At 40.1% G+C, this 22,672-nt stretch overlaps 2 protein-coding genes and 1 long non-coding RNA gene across 4 annotated transcripts in view; 1 reads left to right on the top strand and 2 right to left on the bottom strand.

Moving 5' to 3' along the window:
- Positions 1–22,672, bottom strand: part of LOC116060536 (GTPase IMAP family member 9-like) — a 65,538-nt gene that overhangs the window by 24,964 nt on the left and 17,902 nt on the right. The gene's annotated exons all lie outside the window — the stretch shown is intronic.
- On the bottom strand, positions 1,468–2,932 carry LOC116060540. The gene is made up of 3 exons (XR_004107529.2): positions 2,898–2,932; positions 1,788–2,000; positions 1,468–1,695 (listed from the first exon to the last, which is right to left on the bottom strand). It is a non-coding gene; the product is annotated as an uncharacterized LOC116060540 (long non-coding RNA).
- Positions 11,531–13,534, top strand: LOC116060537 (GTPase IMAP family member 4-like). 2 transcript variants are annotated; one of them, XM_031314148.2, is made up of 3 exons: positions 11,557–11,623; positions 11,655–11,679; positions 12,312–13,534. In XM_031314148.2, exons 2-3 carry the CDS (start codon positions 11,664–11,666, stop codon positions 13,409–13,411), a joined length of 1,116 nt encoding a protein of 371 aa, XP_031170008.1. In that variant the 5' UTR covers positions 11,557–11,623; positions 11,655–11,663; the 3' UTR covers positions 13,412–13,534. The 2 variants fall into 2 exon arrangements, with proteins under 2 accessions (XP_031170006.1, XP_031170008.1); XM_031314146.2 differs by having other exon boundaries at positions 11,531–11,679.

The raw sequence follows: 22,672 nt of genomic DNA on the forward strand, positions 1-22,672 counted from the left end.
TCTTGCCATCATATATGTTAGTACTACTTCCTTTTTTTGCAGGGCAATATTGTCGCTTTAGAGGGTTATCTGTACCAGCACTATATAGACAGAAGGTTTCATGAATCAATACAGGTGATGCCTGTAAGAATTTTTTGTAGGGCTGAACGATTTTTGAAAATAATCTACTTGTGATTCAATAAAGACGAGCAATAAATCATTGTATAGTATGAACAACACAAGATTAGATTAAACAAACTGTTCTTTCCTGGAGGCCAGGCCTGCATGTGATGATGAAATTTGGGGATGCATGAATTTATATGAATGACTTTTATTTAACTACTTCAGTCACAGTAGTATATTGAGCACTGACCAAGCCTGGTGTAAACATATAATAAAACCCTTCATTTTATTAAAATGGCTGTAAAAGTTTTAAACTACAACTCAGAGTTGTTTGAATGACAGAAATGTGCTCAAGGTACGACGTAACGTTAGCGTGCCAAGTTGATGCTTTCTCTGCGGAGTGCAGACTGATTTGCTCTCGCGGGTCATGTGACCAAATTGCAGCCTTTGCGATTAGGAAATTGCGTTTTAACATATCGCGATATTATTGCAAATGCAATTAATCGTTCAGCCCAAAACTTAATTTACTTCAATTTCTGCAGAATAGCATGACGTTAACTCATAACATCTACTCATTTAACAATGTCATACTACTCAGTCACTTACACATAACTCTCGAGACTGGCCATGATAGCTTGGCTTAATTCCTCGTCATCAGAAGACAAATCTGAGATGGAACCCATGATCGAAAGGTAGGTTGCATAGTCATCATTGCTGGCTGATTGAATCTGGTTAACAGTGGCAACATTTTCCACGTGCTGGTTCGGTGTGGTCATGGTGTCACTGGACCCTTGCTGTGATGTAGAGAGCTGGTTCGGTGTGGTCATGGTGTCACTGGACCCTTGCTGTGATGTGGAGAGCTGGTTCGGTCTGGTCATGGTGTCACTGGACCCTTGCTGTGATGTAGAGAGCTGGTTCGGTCTGGTCATGGTGTCACTGGACCCTTGCTGTGATGTAGAGAGCTGGTTCGGTCTGGTCATGGTGTCACTGGACCCTTGCTGTGATGTAGAGAGCTGGTTCGGTCTGGTCATGGTGTCACTGGACCCTTGCTGTGATGTAGAGAGCTGGTTCGCTCTGGTCATGGTGTCACTGGACCCTTGCTGTGATGCAGAGAGCTGGTTCGCTCTGGCTCTCCTTGTGAAAGGATACCTAGAAACCTGCTGTGTTGATGCAAGTTGCGCTCCCCTAGCCCTTGTAGTCATAAAATTGTTGGTCTGATTGGTAGTGGTAGCTGGGTCATTCGCTGATGACGTGTCAACTTCTACACAACTGTCCTCTGAATCGGAACTGTTAAACTAAAAACAAAACAAACACAAAAAAGGAAAAAGGAAATGACAAAAAATGTAATCAAAAAATAAAGGGGCTAAACAAATTGACCAAACCATGAAAACTGTGCGCTCCAAACCGAGCAAAAATCTCCTCTTTACAATTATTATTTGTTTAAAGCTTACAGGAACTGGAAGGATGGTTGATGGTCTAATGTACACAGCCTTTGATCTGAATACTTTGTGAATCATAAAGCCATTCAGTTCCTGTCCTTCGCGCAACTTCGGTGAAACCAATTTGTTTCCACATGGCATCAAAAGTTCAATACTGGGGAAAAAATGGAAAAACAAGAAAAAATTAAATTTCAAAACAATTATGTGTCAAATAACCCATGTATATTCAGAATATTTCAACAATACCCGACATCCTCAGGAATTCTGTCCTTGAATGCTTCCCTAATCTCTGCAATAACCGTCCTGCAGTCCCACATTTTTCTCATTTCAAAGGCACTTAAAATACAGCCACTTTCATGAAGCCTTCTTCTGGTTTTATGCTTGCAAACTTCACTCCATGCTGGATGAGGTAACAATACAACATCCTTGTTGAAGGTAGGGTGATTCTGGGTAGTAGACCTAAAAAATAATGCACAAAGAATGTCATAATTGGCATTGCAATCATTATAATTATAAGTATTATTATTATTATTATTATTGGTAGTAGCAGTAGTCCCGCAATCATATCATCATACTAGACCTTTTTTGATGGTAAAGTGTGTGGGATTAACTGGTGAGGGTGCTGATTTGCAGGTAACAAGGTGGTTTAAAGAGGTGACAAAAAAGCGATCACGGACACAGATTTAAGACTGTTTCACCGTGAAACGCTCTTTCATACAGATGCAGTTCATTTCTGATCATAAATCTCTAGAGCCTTTTCCAGTGTTCTGCCCTGTAATCACAGACTATCCATTTGCCTCTGCAGACAATGATATCGCGCCACATCCAGCGTCCTCCTCCCAAAGGCGAGAGAAGTGAGCAGATGAGACAGTCCCTAACATGGCATGCATTTATAGATCCACAGCAGGAACTGCAATTCCTGTCAGTGAGCTACTGTTGGGCAATTAGATGGGCAAGTAAATGTCACTTTACTAGCTAAAGTATTAATAGCATGGCATATTATACAGGATTTTTTATATTTTGAGTCCACCACAATAGTTTTATAATGTGAGTCCAGCGCGGTCCAACGCGAATGCAAAAACAACGTTAAATAGCTAAGCAACTCGTGGTAAATAACATACACATTACGTTAACTAAAATAATACCGGTCAACTGTTTTACAGCTGTTACGGGTGTATCCATTGTCAATGTCACGCTTTTAGCTAGCTAACTAACGTTAACACGTCCATTGCCTTACTAACATTACAGCTAACTTAGCTAAGAAGAAGGAAAAATCGGTGGCTTCAATAAAACAATACCCCCGGCTACAGAAATAGACAGAAATAATTTTACCTTAATAAGTAACGTTAAACTCACCTCTTCCTTGACTTTGAAGTCCATCCACCGAAATACAAATAATAAAAAAAGGGTTTGATATCGGGGTTGCATCACTTGGCTAGCATTAAGACTAGCTCCTGGCAGAGTACTACTGCTGCCGCTCGTTGATGCACCTGATCCAGGTCTGAAGAGCCGGCGCATTTCATCGTCAACGTTAGCGTTAGAAATAGCCCCTGTGGATGGCTGTCGTTGTTGATCCAACATTTCTGACAATGACGTCACAGCATTTGGAGTATTCAAAAAGTTATTAATGAGTCCAATGGCTTCATTAAGCCGCCCGCTGTCTGCCATCTTGTCATGTCATGTCTCGTCTTGAAAGGGAAGGTGGGCCGTTAACTATTCTTCTTCATGTATAAGCCAATCAGGAACTGAGAATTTAGTACTATTTCCTTTTCAATCAAACTGCCTTCCGTTTCAATCAAACTCTCACATAAGCAAGTATTCTCTCTTGCACATACTGTTATTCTCTTACATTTACACATTAATTATGGTTCTTACATATAATTATTCTTATTCACATAGACTATTAATCTTACTTATATATACTATCATTCTGTTTCACACATACTATTTGTCTCTCTTACATATATTGTCATATCAGGCATATAACAGGGTATTTTTGTTTGTGTAAGAGATAATAGCAATCTGTATAAGAGAGTATGATAGTAAATAAAGGAAAGTTTGACTGTGCATGTAAAAGGTTATGCCAGTTTATGTGCAAGAGTATAATGGTATATATATGAGAGTATAATGGTGTATATGTGAGGTTATGAATAGCAATCTGTGTAAGAGAGTATGATAGTAAATAAAGGAAATTTTGATTGTGCATGTAAAAGGTTATGCCAGTTTATGTGCAAGAGTATAATGGTATATATGTGAAAGTATAATGGTGTATATGTGAGGTTATGGTGTAGTATGTGAGACCAAGTATGAATTATTTCCTATACGGCCTCTCATACAGTTGCACACCGTTTCACAACGGTGCACACCGTTCTGAGATTGAACGTGCCCCGCCGGCTCTCTCTCTCTCTCTCTCTCGAAAATCCAGCTGTTCCACTAGCTGCTCCCTCTAGAGGTCTGGAGAACTTCCGTTGTGTAATCTGGATGCAGCGTTTTTTTTGTTGCATTTGTTTTTGGGGTTTGTGTGCTTTTCTTTTTGCATCGTTTTTTATTTGCAGCGTGTTTATGTAATTGGTTGTGTTGTGGTATTTGCAGTGCGTTTATGTAATTGGTTGTGTTGTGGTATTTGCAGTGCGTTTATGTATTTGGTTGTGTTGTGTGTATTTACAGTGTGTTTATGTATTTGGTTGTGTTGTGTGTATTTGCAGTGTGTTTATGTATTTGGTTGTGTTGTGGTATTTGCAGAGCGTTTGTGTATTTGGTTGTGTTGTGTGTATTTGCAGCGTGTTCGCTGAATGTTGCACATGTATTGTCAAATTAATGAAGATGTTTTCTTAATTTGCTTGTGTTTTGTCTATTTGCATGTGTTTTCTTAAGTTGCAGGGCGTTTGCCCTTGTCGGCCACCATATTCAGCACAGTTCACAGTAAACAGAGTCCTCTGGTGGAGGGGATGTTCAGCTATACCTCTGTTGTAACTATGGTTACCACCAGGGCATGAAGTTAACTTTTTTGACCACCAGACACTGGACTTTTTACCAGCCACTTTTTTGTGTCATAAAGGTGAAAAACAGGAATTGCTGTGTCTCTATGATCCTATCCTGTCCTGTTGATGGTAGCCTACTGGTGGACATTGCTCCGTCATCACGTGCTGTAGTATGGGGGCCCGCCTTGATAATCCTGCATAGGGGCCCGGTGTTGGCTCGTTACGCCACTGCATATAAGAGAAAATCAGGAGTAGCGTACGCGCACCACAACAACAACAAAACACTGGTGAATGCGCACCATAACATAAGAATTTTTTTTGTATAGTTCTTAAAAATAAAAAAATAAATAAAAAGGAAACTTGTTTTGGGGAGAATAATACTTATTACTACAATAGGCCCATAAGCAACGGCGTACCCTGCTTACCGATAGTTAGGTGTCTGAATCACTCAATTCTCATTGGCTACCCGCCAACGTGGCAGGTAGATTGACAGTTTCACCCCCCAATCACAAAAGTTACCTGCATTTGGTGGGTGGGCGGGTGCCAATTTCATGCCCTGGTTACCACTACACACACAGTTAACTACCTGGTATACCATCATTTAAAGCAGGTACACACTGTCAATGGGCAGTCTAGCAGCAGCATTTGTGATTATGTTTGAGTCATTTTAATATTAAAGGGGTGATAGAATGCAAAACCGATTTTACCTTGTCATAGTTGAATAACGACAGTTTGGTGGGTAAATAGGACATACATAGAACCTCAAAATCCCATTGATACCTCTTTCCTCTGCAAATCTCACAATTTGAAACTGCCGCTGAAAACGGGCAAATCTCAACGAGCCGCCGAGTTGACATCAACTCAGTGGCTCCTCCTCATTTGGCTCTAGTCTCTATCTTTGTCACGCCCAAACATTTACATAGACTACACCACTGATCTGAGGTCAGCTTAGTCTTCTGAATAGGTCGTGCAGATCTCAGAAATTGTATACATTTTTCATCTGCTATTTTACCACAAAATTCACTTCTGAGACTTTTTTATGCAAGAAATCAACTATGTAGAGGTCAAATATGGGCCGTTTGACGAAAATTGATGTCTAATTGCAAATTTGGCAAGACGTGTCGGACTTTAGGAGCTCCACACAGTCTGACGAGAAAGCGGCAACCTCAGTGAAAGTCACCATTTCCTTGGTTACTGGACTACGGGGCTGCCGCCTGTCCGACTGTGTGTCGGAGTTCAGCGGCCGGTGCTGCCTGTGTTGCTGCCTGTGTTGCTGCCTCGCTGCCCGGCCTGCCTTCCTTCACAGACCCCGGCCTGCTGGGAGGTAGATGGAGCTCCGTCACGGCTGGCAGCCCCCGGCACTCCATGCCCGCGCAAAGTCATTGTTTTTGGGTAAATGGACTACCAAACGCCGCTGCCCTGACAGAGCTCCAGGGCCTGCAGCTCCCCTCTTCCTGCTAAATGGCCGGTGTGTGTGAGTGAGAACGTGGTCAGCGAGCTTGTTACGCCAGCAATCTATTACCACAGGTTCCAGTTAATCTTATAATGTGTGTAATTATAATGTGTTGAGTTATTTAAACAAACGATCGGGGAAATAAACGCCTCTTGTCCGCGAGTCTCATTGATAGAGCCTGCAGCTGGATGGAGCTCTATCAATGAGAGCTAGCTAGCCTCCTCTTAGAATTCCTCTGAAATTTACAAAAAATGCATTAAATTGAAATCGGAAAACTAGCCGCGATCTGTACACATAGGTTTGAAGGGACAGGATGTGTATGTGGTTCGCTCAAACCAATCAGCTCATCTAAATATTCATGAGCATACCATATTTGGAAGAAAAGCTCATGTTTCAAATAGGCCCATATTCACAGGGTAGTTAAGGACCTAATAAAATAGCATTCAAGCAATTTTCAGCCCAACCAATGTTACATACCCTATTAGGAGACCTTAAGGAACAGTGTGAAATATCCTATATAATCATTATATCACCCCTTTAAATTATTTTGCCATGTGTTGTTTCAGTTATTTTTTCCAGGACTTGCAAATGTACGACCATATGTACATTAAACATGTGTAATGCCAGGATCAGACTACATGTCACACTAGACGGAAAAAAACAAACAATTCGGTCATGCTAGACTTTCTGCGTCGTGGTCGTGAAGCGTCCCAGACGTTAGATCGCTGATCTTTGATGATGTCACACTACGAGAGGTAAAGACACACGTTTGTCGGTCCCGACCTTCATAATCGAGCACGACTCTGAACGTTTGTCTGCGACGTGTCTGTCGGGACAAAATCGGGCTGAATTCGTGTAGTCTGATCCAGCCATAACAGAGTTAAAAAATGCTCTTTATTCATTCTCATTTCCAATTCACATTTAATTTAATTTTAATAATTATTTAATGAAATAATAAAGCAGAAATGTTGTTGCTGCACTGAGCCTCCTGAGTTGCCGTAGCTTCCGTTTCCTCCTCACAACACCGTCTGGTATTGCTGAGGTAGGTTGTGAGGAAGATGTTGCTGCGCTATTGTATTGTGTTCTTTGAATATTATGTTGTGACTCTTCAATATGTATTTAGAGCTTAGTAGAAAAAATCAAGCCTGACCCTACCCAAGCCCGTGCACGTTATGTCCGAGCCCTGCCCGGCCCGACACAGTAACTGTAATTAAGAGCCTAAGCCCGATTTAAACCAGACAATTTTTTATTACGTGGGCCGTTATAACTGACGTTCTCAACTACAATTCTGAGTTGTTTGAACTACAGAAATCTGTTTAGAATTAGCTTAATAAATATCGGTAATGCAACAAGGACAAAGCATGTAAACTGCGCTGTTTGTTTATTCAGAATGGAATGGATCGCAAATGGATCCAAATGAAGAAACGTAAAAAAAAAAAACCTCAACCCTAGCTCCCTCAGCCGAATAGTGTGGGTAACAGATCAAGGCAGCAACATAATCAAAGCCCTTGAACCATATAGGAGACTTTCTTGTCTCGATCACCTAATTAATACTGTCCTTCGCCACGGTCTGCATGCTGACGCACTGGCTGACAACAGTGCTGCAGATGGGGGAGACACGATGTAGCACAGTTTACCTCACACTCAAGTCAGGTCAGGACATCCACCCAGAGCTATGGGAGAAGCTGGAGAAGCATAGCTTTCTCCCCACCGAATTAGGCTAATAAAGTAATGATTATAAAAACACAAATGCTTGATCAAGGGCCCGGCCCGGCCCGATCATAGCGGTGTAAAATATCGGCCCGGCCTGGCCCGTGGTCCGGGTCCGGTTTAGGCTCGGGCAGAGAATCTAAACTCTATATGTATTGTCTCAGTTTTTGTTGTCTCACTCTTTTCCACGGAAAGAGTACATGAATTATGAATTCATGCATGAATTACATCATGATTTGTGCATTACTTCATTCCTTTATATCTATGAATCAGGAATTGACATGAGTTCATAGCCTCTCATTCATGACCTCATGCATGAACAACACAACTAAAGCATTAGGTAAGGTGGGTACATCATTATGCACAAGTTGTGTATGCAAATCAGAATTTGCGCAGTGATGACCAATTTCTTTTGCATAAAAATAAATAATCATGATCATGCTTAATAAATCATAATTCATAATGTATATAATGTATAATGTGCCCACGTACCTAATGCTTTCGTTGTGTTGTTGATGTATGGGGACACAAATGACTATTAAGACTATGAACACGTCAATTCTTGATGATTCATGGGATATTAAGGAATGCAGTAACACATAAATCATTAATTACATAATGCATAATAATGCATAGCCTACATCAATTAATTCATGCATGAATTCATGATAATTCATGTACCCTTACCGTAAAGTGTTACCAGTGTTATTCTAACCAACACACACACACACACAAATGTAATCTCATTTGATAGAGCAGATAGCTTCCCTACTGGAAACATTCATTCCATATACAGTATTTGTTAGAGGAGTGAATTTGCTCAAGAATCAATTAGTTGGCTGAAAGCCTACTGTGAAATTGCGCACAGGTGTCAGCAAAATTGGCCTGTGTGGCGAGTAGCGCTTTTAAGGTGGGAATGGTCATGCGGTTCCTCTCGTCAGTCCATGTGTTGTTCATGAGCGAAAAGATCCGCTCAACGGGAGCATCCAACATCCCAAACCGGCAGCGTCAGACACCGCCTACCAAGAGCCTGGGTCTGCCGAGGTTTCTTCCTAAGAGGGAGTTTTTCCTCGCCACTTTCACACTAAATTCTTGCTCTTGGGGGAATTACTAGAATTCTTGGGGCTTTGTAAACTATAGAGTGGTCTAGACCTACTCTATCTGTAACGTGTCTCAAGATAAGTCTTGTTATGATTTGATACTATAAATAAAATTCAATTGAAATTGAATTGAATTTGTGCCCGGTAGACACATGGCGAACTGACAAAGGAGACCTACATTTTGTAACGGAATCTCCCTGCTTTTGAAATGCACGAACATTTCCACCCAGCGCTCGTACCTGGAGGGACTGGTTAAAACGAGACAGATAGGAAGAGGCATTGCAACAATGTTTAGAAATATACATTGTAACACTGGCTGCAGATATTATGCAGACGTAGACCGCTATGATTGACTGACACACACACACACACACACACACACACACACACACATTGTTAAAATCATACACTGGACGCTTTATTAGTCTTTCTACATGGGTTTAGTTAATGATCGGGCTATAATAAGACCACATCGGCTATGTAATCACTGACAACCGGGACAATTTCATAGTGGTTGGTGTAAACCGGGACATTTTAGCGTCCCGACAGACTTCTGTCGGGACTCGGGACATACAACTCAGAATCAGGACTGTCCCGGTCAAACCGGGACGTCTGGTCACCCTAACTAACTAGCTTAGTTTACCCGTCTCATCGTCTTCATTTGGCATTTCACTCTCAAACTGCGAGCTGGTTTTAATGAAAAAGTTGCTCAGTTAAGCACATCTGGCCACGTCACTTTCTAGAGCTTTCCTTTTTTAATTGTCAATTTTTCAGCGCCTTTTTCGCGCTTTCTTTTATCTGTTTTCATAGCTTCCTTTTGCTCACGGTCGCATCCTCCAACAAGCACCGCTGACTTAAGTGTACGAGGTGACTTTTTTTTTTTTTTTTTAGCAAGGTGCCGTAAATACGACTGCGTCCTGCTACGTCCTGCTATGCTCTGCTGTGCCCTGCTACGTCCTGCTATGCTCTGCTGTGCCCTGCTACGTCCTGCTATGCTCTGCTGTGCCCTGCTACGTCCTGCTATGCTCTGCTGTGCCACGCTACATCCTGTAACGCCCTGCAGTGCCCTGCTATGACATGAACTACTACGACTACCATTTGTTGTCATTGTTCCATTATCTTTGTGACTATTATTGCCACTGTTCAACACATCCCCAACCAGCACTGTCAGACACCACCTACCAAGAGCCTGGGTCTGTCCCAGGTTTCTTCCTAAAAGGGAGTTGTTCCTCGCTACTGTCACACTTATTGATTGCTCTTGGGGAATTACTAGAATTGTCGGGGCTCTGTAAACTATAGAGTGTGGTCTAGACCAGATCTGTAAAGTGTCTCGAGATAACTCCTGTTATGATTTGATACTATAAATAAAATTGAATTGAATTAAATTGAATTAAATTAAATTAAATTAAATTAAATTAAATTAAATTAAATTAAATTAAATTAAATTAAATTAAATTGAATTGAATTGAATTAAATTGAATTGAATTGAGCACCTCGCGGCCAAAAAAACAGACCGGCCCAATTCTATAAAAAAGGGGGAAAAAATAGTTTTCATTTAATCAGTCAAAGAAAATGCTCATCTTACCCAAAAATACTTGTTTCACTTACTATGATTGATAAGCAGGTCCTGAAGATAACCAGCCAGTGGGACAGTTAGGAGTGGCAGAATCATCAGGACCTTAGAGTATGTTTAGACGGAAACGATCTGAAGAGAAAACGCAAAAGTGGTGTTGTGTTCTCACTTTTTATTCCGCGTTTAGACGAGAGTTTTGGGGGGGAAATCTGCGTGCATATGGTGACGCAAAAGTGTGTGAAATTTGATGTAGTATGCACGCCAGGCGGCTAGGTGGCACTGCCACACAACACCACCAAGGCCGCGCGCCTACGTAGAACCTTCCTTCTACTTCTCTCCTTATTAGCGCGAAACCAAAACGTGTCGAAGCGAACAACAGCTTGTCTGGAAAGACGAGGAGGTGGAGTTGCATGTTTGTCTGATGATGACCGGCACAGTCGACCGTGATAAGCCACAGCACAGCACCCACGGGAGCACTACCGATATCCTGAGCCTCGCAGCCCTTCAGCCGCTGCTTGAGAGCGAGAGGCAGCGGGCAGAGGAGGGTGAAGCAGACCCTCCTCTGCCCGCTGGCCGCTGCCACTCGCTCTCTCTCTCTTTCTCTTCATCCGCAACGTTGTAGCCTACTCTGGCTCAAATGAATAGCCTACATATGGTCATCGAACTATAACAATCTTATCCACATTGTCGAAATCACTTAAATATTGAGCCATTACATTGAAAATCTTTTAGATAACAAGAGCCTATAATTTCTGGAGCCTACTCGGTAACAACAGACTACCTGGACACCTTTTTCTCATCTCTCTCCACACCGCTGTCTTTTGCGTTTTCACCCTTTAGACGGGAACGAGACGGTGGAGCGTTTTTAAGATTTCCACTCTCGAGGGTGGTTTCACTTTTTTGCGTTTTTAAGCCCCAAAAACACCGTCACCGTATAAACGAAAAACACATCTGATAAAATATTTTTTTTGTTTTCACCCGCGAGCGTCATCGTGTAAACAGGGCCTGAGAGAACTGCTGCCATTTCTTGTAAATACTGAAGGGAAGGGGGGGCTTTGTGCGCCAGGGTCTGTAGTTAAGTGATAAGTTCTTCCATTTCCTGTTAATGGTCGGGGAGGGCCACATATAAAGCTTTAGTTTCACTTTCATTATGTGCAGCTATTCCTGGGTGTGGTTTGGCTCATATATAGAGCCTTTCCAAAGGAGCTGCAGGAGACACACTCTGAACTCTGTCTTTACTTCAGCTGTAGTATCTACTCCGTACTCTTTAACCCAAACATGGACAGGAACTATTACAACCTAAACATGGACAGCGATTTTGGTAAGTCATGATGCTGTATCCATTTTAATAATTTGTTATATTTTTTATGTTTTGATCACTATTATAAATAATTTCATAACAGTGATCACTGCTGAATCTAATGTATGTAATGTCTTTGTGTAGCTCCTATAGACTAATGCTTCCATAGACATAGCCTACTGGGTAGTTCAACTTAAAAGGATTTTACTCTATAACAAAAAGGTCTATCTCTGTATGGATCCTTACCATAATGTTATCAGACAGAATAATAATCTGAGCCTGTCAGAGGCAAGAACTAAACTTATGGTGGATGGAAATTGACGATGTCTATTTGCCGTATATGATTACATTACAGCCCGGTCTGGGCTGCCGGTTACACCGTTCTTGCTCAATACTGGACCAATTTCAAAGATTCTTGTACACATTAGTCACTTAGACACTAATGCATGGGGTACTTTAAAATACCTTGTGCCTTTTCCTGTAAATAGTGAACTAAACAATATATGTAAGCCATATTAGATCATGGAAAGAAAGCCAAATAAGCCATCTTTATCAACCACATTGCAAATATTCACAATTAGATTTCCTGTAGGATTAACTACAATGCATGTACAACCTGATTCTTATTCAGTGTCACGCATTCTTCTACACAGGTTGGAGCAGAAATAATGAGGATATGAGGATAGTGATGGTGGGGAAGACAGGAGTTGGGAAGAGTGCCACTGGAAACACCATTCTGGGACGACAGTGCTTTGAATCAAAGTTCAGTGCAAAGTCTATGACTGTAGACTGTTCCAAGGACAAAGTTGTGGTGGATGGGCAACAGGTGGCTGTTATCGACACCCCAGGCCTGTTTGACACCAGGTTTGGCAAGGATAAAACAACTAAAGATATATGCCAGTGCTTGTCTTATGCTGCTCCTGGACCCCATGTGTTCCTGGTGGTCATCCGGCTGGGCAGATACACCGACGAGGAAAAGCAGACAGTGCAAAGGATTCAAGAAATCTTTGGACAGGCTGCAGACAGATACAGCATGGTTCTCTTTACTCATGGGGACCAACTTGACACAACTATTGAAGACTTCTTGAAGGATTCCTCAGACCTGCAAGAACTCGTGGCCAGATGTAATGGCCAGTACCATGTCTTCAATAATAAGCTGAAGGATCGCTCTCAGGTCACTGAGCTGCTCCAGAAGATCAGAAATTTAAACCAGAAGAACGGAGGAAGCCACTACACAAACGAGATGTTCCAAGAGGCCGAGAGGGCAGTCGAAGAGGAGAAACAACGCATCCTGAAAGAGAAAGAAGAGCAAATATGCAAAGAAAAAGAGGAATTGGATAGAAAACTTCAGGAAAAATATGAAGAAGAGATGAAGAAAATGAATGAACAACTTCAGGCTGAGAGAGAGAGGGAGAGGAAAGAGAGAGAGGAGGAGAGGGAGAGGGAGAGGCAGGAAATGAATGAGGAGAGAAAGAGGGAGGAGGAGGGAGAATTAGAGAGGAAAGACAGAGAAGAGAAAGAAAGGCAGAATGCAAACCTGATGAATAAAATGAAGGAACAGCATGAGAAAGAACTGAGAGAGGAAAAAGAAAAGTTGCAGAACAGACATGAACATCTGGCCAGAGAGGAAGCTGAAAGGTTTAATCCATTGTATCCTCTGATAGTTGCTGGTGAAGCAATAGTTGATGCAGGCAAGATGGTAGTTGGAGCAATTACATCTTTTGGAAAAATAATTGAGGGATTGTTCAAATAGTGAGTGATTCAGGCAGCACAACTACAGAGGAACCCTCTAGAAGCTCCTACACAAGAATATATGAAACAATAATTTCATCCACAGAACTAAAATCACTATTTACTATTTTATTATCTGAGTGAATGATAATAAAGCTAATTGTATTTGTTAAAGTAGAGCTATATACTGTAGGTTAGTAAGGCTAGTTCACTCCATGGTTCACTCATCATATCATACTCTCACACTGCCATCTAGTGTTCCTTTGGCATTATTTTAATAAAGCCCAAGGAGATATTCCATAATGTAAGTTATCATTTTATTATACATATAAACTATTTTATTTTTGTTCTGTTTTTTTGTCAGATTTTCATGAATGTATTGTAGTAAATCCTTATGTTATTTGATTTGGTTCCTGTTGGTCACAGTTTGTCACAAAGACTTTATTTCATGGGTTATGTTGATAACTGATGCCACTCAAGAACAAGTTATCTATGTGCTCATGTGCTACACTGAACAAGAAATAAAGATGTTATATTAAGACAAACCTTTGTTGGGGTAATGATAAATAATAAAATAATGTCCCATACCATAAAATGTAATATAAAGACGTAGACATGTCTCTCTCTGCACCCTGGTTGGTGCTAGACTGAGCTCCCCATCAAGCCAGCAAGCTAACTAGCCGACCAGCAGAGAGATGAACAGTCTGGTTGGTAGTTACTGTATGTCCAAATTAAGTTTTACTTTATTTTCTGAGCCCACTAGACGGCGCTCTCTGTTTATAACAAAGGGTTGAAAACAATGTGAGAGAAGCAGAGGGACCATATAGACTCTGTGCTGCCACTGCTGATTTAGGAAAACACTGTTTAGTTGTAGGTATCAGAGCAACGTTTGTATCCGGTTTCCCTTTTTGAATGATGATTAGATGACCGCCGGCTGCTGGCATGGAGAGTTATTTCCTCTCACCCAGGCACAGAACGTACGTGGTAGTTGGCCGTCGGCATTAGTCTTTGTGATATGTTCAAGTGCAATCTTTTGGCAGAGACAAAAGGGGATGTGTGGCGTCACCACAGTCGCCCTTCATCACCATTAGTTCTTGGCCGTCTGCTTGGTGTGTCAGGGCTTTTAGATTTAAACAAACTCTGACTACCTTTAAAACCAGGATCAATACTTTGATGTTCTCCAATGCCATTCAAATGGACCTCAAGCACATATTGCATCAATCAAGTAATTCTCTTTCTCTTTACACAAAATATAATCAGTGGTTTCTATTCATTCTGTACTTTAATGTTTAATGTGGTTCATGCATGTTATAAAGCACTCTGAATCTCCTTTGTGTATAATATGTGCTATTCAAATAAACTTGCTTTACCATCTCTTGGCTCTTGTTTATGTTTACTTGTTTCCATAGGTCAATGAGCAAATGATGAAAATCTAAAATGTCCTATATTAAATAAATAATTGAAATGACTATATTATTAATTTACTATATTAATAAACAGTAGCATATAAGTGAACCAATACATTTTGAACAATTTTTTAAAGTTGTGAAATCATAACCAATAATTTGAGGTACTTGTACTTTAAGTGAGTCTTTTCTTTTCATGCCACTTTCTACTTCTACTCCACTACATTTCAGAGAGAAATATTGTACTTTTTACTCCACTACATTCATCTGACAGCTTTAGTTACTTTACACATTAAAATTTTTCCACAAAAACCACCGGTTGCTGTTTGTATGCTCGCATAAGAAAACAGCAACAAATCTTTTATTATTGTGGCCTCCATGTTTTCACACACCAGAGGCCTGTAATGTTTCAAAACAGTATCCTGACTGAACGTTGACATATACCCTTCTGGGATTATCCTACCTTTATTATTAGTCTGAATAATTCATAATTTCTGCTTTTTTATCTCCAGGATTACGTATAATTTCCTATAAATAAGGTTTATTGACCATGAATTCCAAAAATAAGTGTAAAACTAGTAATAAGTTGGTGTTAGTGATGCTCATACATGGTAGTGAAAGGAAGTGTAAAATGGAGGGAAAAAGGGGCCAACAACATTGGAAAAAATGCGCAAAAGGGTCGAAAAAAGAGACAAAAACATTGTGAAGTGAAGATTTTCATTTGACCCGGGAGGACGACAAGTGCATGGTCCAATGGAAGACAACACAAGGGTTAATGAGCTGCACACAATGAGAGTGAAACTAAATCTTTATATGGTTGTTTCTGGAGGTTTTTAATATCCAGGAAGTCCCAGTGTTTCCTCTCCACTTCTAACCTTGCTCTCCCGACCATTAACAAGAAATGGAAGCACTTATTTATATTATCACTCAAAACATCAGATTTTATAAATAATGTTGTAGAGGTGTAAAAGTAGAAAGTGGCATGAAAAGAAAAGACTCCCTTAAAGTACGAGTACCTCGAATTATTAGTGTAAAAAAGACCATTACTTTGAGCAGACTGGATTGGCTGTAGCGATACACTCTCTCTCTCCCTGTCATCAGTGGCTCGCTCTATCTGGACTAGTAACGTATCGGCATGCGGTAAGGTCATGCTCTGTCAGGCTAATTATTGCTAACTAAAATACTAGTTAACATTAGTAATTAATCTTAAACAGCTAATGTAAGTCAAAACTGTCTGCGAGCTTTTTCTGTACTATACGATAATTCCTCTACTATGAGACAGTAAGTCTTGTGGTTATGACCCAATCGTTAGCCTATTTTTATAAAAACGTCTGCTACGGAGCCATAACGTGAGATACAAGGTAATGGAGCCTTTTATACATTGTCGTGTTTCTTTAGAAATAAACAATGGACAAATAAAGTTTTTAAACGCTTCAGATGTAAAGTTATTCTCTGTCAAAGTGACGTCAAAATGAATGGGAGTCAATGGAATGCTAACAGGGGGTGAGTGCTTATTAGCATCAAAATGGCGCCATAGGAGGTTTAGGTTGTGAGGAGACGCTTACCCCCTTGGCTATTTCATGTGTAACCTAATATTTGCGCATCTGTTCATGTGCACTGCAGGAGTTATGTTTCTGTTTGTTGAATGCGTTGTTCAGTGTAAATATAACTGAGAGTGTAGTTTAATCTCAGTAATGATGGTACAATGGGTTATTACTGTCGCTCTGTTGGAGGCAAATGTTCCACAGTGCTGTAGTTAGGCAGATCACAGAGATTTTATTGAGTGTAGACTTTACGGCAGTTAAGTGGAAGTAGGTCAAATTGTAATGAACTGCCCCTACCAGCAGGGGGGAGCATAGCTATATAATACTGTCAATTTACAGAGGGCATTTAAATGTGTATGATAGTTTCTATGTAAATGTTAACTGTTAGCCCATATGTACGGTGGCCCTGAAGTGCAAATCAACACAGCAATTAGAGAAACGCAACAACAAATCATAAAACACAACGGCAAATAGGAAAACACAACAGAAAAAATGAAAACACGACAGCAAATATGAAAACAAAACGGCAAATAAGAAAACACGACAGCAAATATGAAAACACAACAGCAAATATGAAAACACGACGGCAAATATGAAAACACGACGGCAAATAGGAAAACACGACGGCAAATATGAAAACACGACGGCAAATATGAAAACACGACGGCAAATATGAAAACACGACAGCAAATAGAAAAACACGACAGCAAATATGAAAACACGACAGCAAATAGGAAAACACGACTGCAAATAGAAAAACACGACAGCAAATATGAAAACACGACAGCAAATAGGAAAACACGACGGCAAATATGAAAACACGACAGCAAATAGGAAAACACGACTGCAACTAGAAAAACACGACAGCAAATATGAAAACACGACGGCAAATAGGAAAACACTTCAACAAATCACAAAACACAACGGCATTAACTTCTACCGGAAAAGGTTGGGCCTATCTAGTAGAGGACGGACCCTCCTGATTGGACAGACGCACTGTCTGTCTTTTGACAGGAAGGAGAGGTGAAAAAATAAAAGTGCCTCACTGTCTATGCTTTTAACAGACGGACTAGCCGTTTCTCATTTCAAAACACTGGACGAAATGGATGTGGAACTATGAACTGTGCTGTTGGTGAATCGGCGTCAGTCTGCTTGCAGGAGGAGAATATTCTGTCAGGAACTTTGCTCGCAACGTGCAAAGGTAGGTAACGTTACCGACACCGATAGGCTTTAATGTAAGCAATAGTCGTTTTGTCTTATTTATCCCATGTCAATAAATTAAAAACTCGTGGGAGTTTATGTTTGTACAGTAGTCATAACACTTACCGGTAAGGAGAATTGCAGTAGCTAACCGTTTACATTAGCTTGTAGTTTACTGCATGTATGCAACATTAGCTCATTGTCCAGTAGCTTCTAGCTTTCAGACAAATGCAGTGCAAAATATGATCAGCAACTACAAGGTAAACGCTACCAGCTAATGAGCTACCACAGGCAGTATGATATGCATTAAACTGCAAGTGAGAAAGGGTAAATAGTACTGTAAACACACAAGCTACAAGGCTACAACCAACATATGAAAAGTCATAATACCTCCATTGATAAACACCCACTAATACAGTAAAGGTAGGTGTAAGTGTGTTAAATGGTCAACAGTTGTCAGTTAAGACCATGATGAAGAAACTACACCACTACACAGTTACATGAAGTACCTTCATGTTACAGTATGCTTAAATATACTTGTGATACAATTCTAATCTTACCAGGACAGGTTGGATAACTACTGGACTAACCTAATCTTACCAGGACAGGTTGGATAACTACTGGACTAACCTAATCTTACCAGGACAGGTTGGATAACTACTGGACTAACCTAATCTTACCAGGACAGGTTGGATAACTACTGGACTAACCTAATCTTACCAGGACAGGTTGGATAACTACTGGACTAACCTAATCTTACCAGGACAGGTTGGATAACTACTGGACTAACCTAATCTTTCTCCTTCTGTCTGCAGTCCGGAAGCAACACCATCATCGGGAGCTGAGTCTGATCGCCGCTTCATGTTGAATATACTTGTGTACAGTATATAGTCATGTTTGAATAAATGTTATAATAAAGATACACGTTTCATTAATGTCTTTTTAGAGCTTGTATACCTAACTAGTTATTAAAACAGGTAGCATCTGAATATAATTACTCAGTTAGAAGTTTCCTGTGTCCAGGTCATAATTTGATGGAAAAATAAACATTGAAAAACAGTTTATATTATATACACACCCAAAAACTTAAAAGACACAGACAAACTAGTTAATTTAATGCATTTATTTTTTGAATGGCAATCTCTAATATAGCAAATAATCTATTCAACATCTCTTTTTGGCCTCTGTCTCCCTGCTTGTCTTTTGCTTTCCCTCTCCTCCTCATCTCTCCCTTCTGGTGACGCTAGTGCAGCCACGACGCTGAAGTTGGCATCCGATTCGCAGCTTCTGATTTGGCAGTTAAGGGGAACTTAAAACTGTTTTTTTAACCTCTTACTGTATTGAATGAGTGTTAGTCATTAAGGTAAATTTATAATTATGTCTAAAACACACTTTTAGATTTGTGAAAGCTTTATTGTCTTTATGAGCACACAATAAGTTTTTTTTCACATATAAACCACATTAGACTAGGTCTAGATCCACCTAGACTTGTCAAATCTGGACTACATTATCCCAGAGAGGCTAAGGAGTCTTAAAAACACAGTTTGGGATTTGTGAAAGCTTTATTCTATTTGTGAAAATGCCATAAAGGGAGATTTTACTGTTTTTTGCATATGTAGACCACATTGGACCAAGTCCACATCCAAAACCACAATACCTAAACTTGTCAAAACTGGACAAGAATTAACTCACTCTCTCCATGTCATTTATTATATCCATGAGCAGGTCTTCCCCTGTACTTGTGTAAACACGGTAACGCAAACTTGGTAATCTACAGTGGGCAATACAGCACCGTAAAGAAAAGACCTTTACGACAGCAGGTGTGGTGAAAATACTACCACTTTTGTCCAAAGTGGCCGCTAGAATTAACACAAACTGAAAGTTACATATAGCCACTTTAAGTCATAGAAATAAATGTCTTCATGAATATAATGTGGAACTGCTGTGGACCTATCTCTGACAGCAACACATTTAGGATGTATTTGATCCTGTCAGAAGACACCATGGTGCACACTTTATCAGAGAGTGTGTCACAGCTGTCGAGGAAGTTTGACACGTATTTCACAATCCTGTCCAGCTGGGTTTCATCATCAAAGAAGATCGGGACCCAGCGTTCCCCAGAAGTGGGGTTGCTCCTCACCTGAGACAATGGCCTATGATGGTATGAATTATAAAAAATCTTAATAAATACTCGGTCCTGCCTCTTTTTCTGAGGAAAGGTGAGAAAACAACACTTATGTTGAAGGAGAAGGATTTGAAGAGTAAATTAAACCACTGGCAAATCTATGACGATATTTGGATTGATTTCCAAAAGGTAAAAATAACTTTTTCTACTTTTCTTTTGAAGTGAGAAGGAAGACCTGCTCATGGATATAAGAAATGACATGGAGAGACGTGGACTTGTACGTTGAATGTCAATTAGCAAAGGCCATGCTGTGGCAATAAAATAAAACAGTTTATTTAGCCTCTCTGGGATAATTTAGTCCTGATTTGACAAGTCTTAAGTATTGTGGTTTTGGATCTGGACCTGGTCCAATGTAGTCTATATGTGAAAAATACAGTAAAATCTCCCTTTATTGCATTTTCACAAATAGAATAAAGCTTTCACAAATCTCAAACTGTGTTTTTAAGACTCCTTAGACTCTCTGGGATAATTTAGTCCTGATTTGACAAGTTTAGAAAAACGGTGAAATCTCCCTTTATTGTGTTCTCATAAAGACAAAGCTTTCACAAATCTAAAAGTGTGTTTTAGACATAATTAATAATTTACCTTAATGACTAACACTCATTCAATACAGTAAGAGGTTCAAAAAACGGAGGATCAGTCACTTAGCAATGTAAATTATGTTTCCCTGCTGAATCGGACAGTTTTAAGTTCCCCTTAAATTTCCCCTTAACTGCCGAATCGGAAGCTGCGAATCGGATGCCAACTTCAGCGTTGTAGTGCAGCCTCCATTTGTTCCTTAGTCCCTGTTAAAAGACAGCAAACACAAGAAAAAGATCTTTACCATTATAAATGCTATAACGGAATGTTATACTTGTTACATGGGAAACTACTCATACATTTTAGCTTTCATTTAACGTTGCTAGTGAAGTTAACAAGGTGCAGCTTTACTTCCAATCCTGCAGCTACAACTTTACAACTACAACTTTACAACATTACGCATATACAGTAACGGCTTACAAAAAGAGATGAAAATGCCACCGGACATTAAACTTTACGAACACAAATGGCATAAAAGACAGCAACACAGCTAGCTAGCTAACAGCCTAATGTTAAATGATAGGTTCAGTTAGCTTAACGTTAGCTCGGGGTGTATCTACCTAATTACAATAGCAATTTGTACCAGCATTAATGCGTAACACTTGACATTGATGTAACACATTAACGGTGATAACAAATGTACGGCAAACACTAAATATACTTACATTTAAATGTTAATTGTGCCATCAGCGATGCCGCTCCAACTCCCACTTAGGTCCGCCATTGTTGTTGTTTTTTTTAACGAGCCGGTAAAGCCGCGCGCATAGGATTGTGGGTGATTTGGGAACGCGAAAGACAGACAGTGCGTCTGTCCAATCAGGAGGGTCCGTCCACTGCTAGATAGGCCCTACCTTTTCCGGTAGAAGTTAATGCCGTTGTGTTTTGTGATTTATTGAAGTGTTTTCCTATTTGCTGTCGTGTTTTCCTATTTGCTGTCGTGTTTTTCTATTTGCTGTCGTGTTTTCCTATTTGCTGTTGTGTTTTCATATTTGCTGTCGTGTTTTTCTATATTTGCTGTCGTGTTTTCATATTTGCTGTCGTGTTTTCATATTTGCTGTCGTGTTTTCATATTTGCTATCGTGTTTTCATATTTGCTGTCGTGTTTTCATATTTGCTGTCGTGTTTTTCTATTTGCTGTCGTGTTTTCCTATTTGCTGTCGTGTTTTCCTATTTGCTGTCGTGTTTTCATATTTGCTGTCGTGTTTTCCTATTTGCTGTTGTGTTTTCATATTTGCTGTCGTGTTTTCATATTTGCCGTCGTGTTTTCATATTTGCCGTCGTGTTTGGTCCGTGTACTTGGTGGCCAACGTTTTGAAAGGAAAAAAACAAAAACGAAAAACGGCCAGTTTCCCAATTACCATTAGTAAATAGGAAAACAAAAAACGGAAAACAACCCATTATTCGTTTTTTGTTTTGATATTAAAAAACGGAAAACGAAAAACAATCTCGTTATCCGATTTTCTTTAATGTATTTGTAGATGGAACTCGGAAATTAAAAAGTGTGTATAAATCTTATTCCTTTGTCAGTACCCGATCCGTACCGCCTGTAAAATCCGTTCTGTGCACTGCCTGATCAGTTCTACGCTTGCGCGAACACCGGCAAACTTCACAGCTCTATGCACGCATTGGCGTAAGGATGTTTGGACATTCCCGGTTACCGGAAGAAAACATTACACAGTGACAGTAGACCGTTATGATGGCAAAGATGAAGTTTACAAGGTGTTTGCTGGAGTTGCCTAAAGTATCTGTTAATGATATACGGAGGGTCGTCTGGCCATCCAGTACAACACCATGTAGCAAATTAAATAAAGGCTTCAAATTTTACGTTTCGTCATTTCTTTGCAACTTTGAAGGTAATTTGCTAACGCTAGCTAGCCTGAGCTAGAAGCCTTGCTTTGGTGTTATAAGTCATGACTCCGTCCTGCTTCAGGTTAACCATGTTTTAAATAAAGTTTAAACATGTGTATACCTCTCACTTCATGTGTTTGTACTTTTATGAAAGTATCAGGTAAAAACAGGGCTACAAATGAGATCTCTGTGAGAGACCAGCTAACTCCTAGCAAACTATTATGTAGCTCAATGCTGGACATTTCAACCCCTAATTCCGGTCACTTTACTGTATTTGTATTTGTTTAGTATTTGGTTTAGAAGCCTTTATTGGTGATTTTTTATGGTACAAAGTCCTGCTATATACGTACATAGCTAGCTATATATGCTCCGCTATGTCGCGTTAGCATGCAGCTACAATAGTTAGCTATGAGTATGCTAACGTTAGATTGTAGTGGAACGAAGCAGCACTTTCTAACGTCAAAAATCGCAGACCAAACACTACACAATCGGACATGTTTCAGCAGGAATGTGACCCGGAA

The sequence above is a fragment of the Sander lucioperca genome, chromosome 4, assembly GCF_008315115.2.
Source record: "Sander lucioperca isolate FBNREF2018 chromosome 4, SLUC_FBN_1.2, whole genome shotgun sequence".
Lineage (NCBI taxonomy): Eukaryota > Metazoa > Chordata > Actinopteri > Perciformes > Percidae > Sander > Sander lucioperca.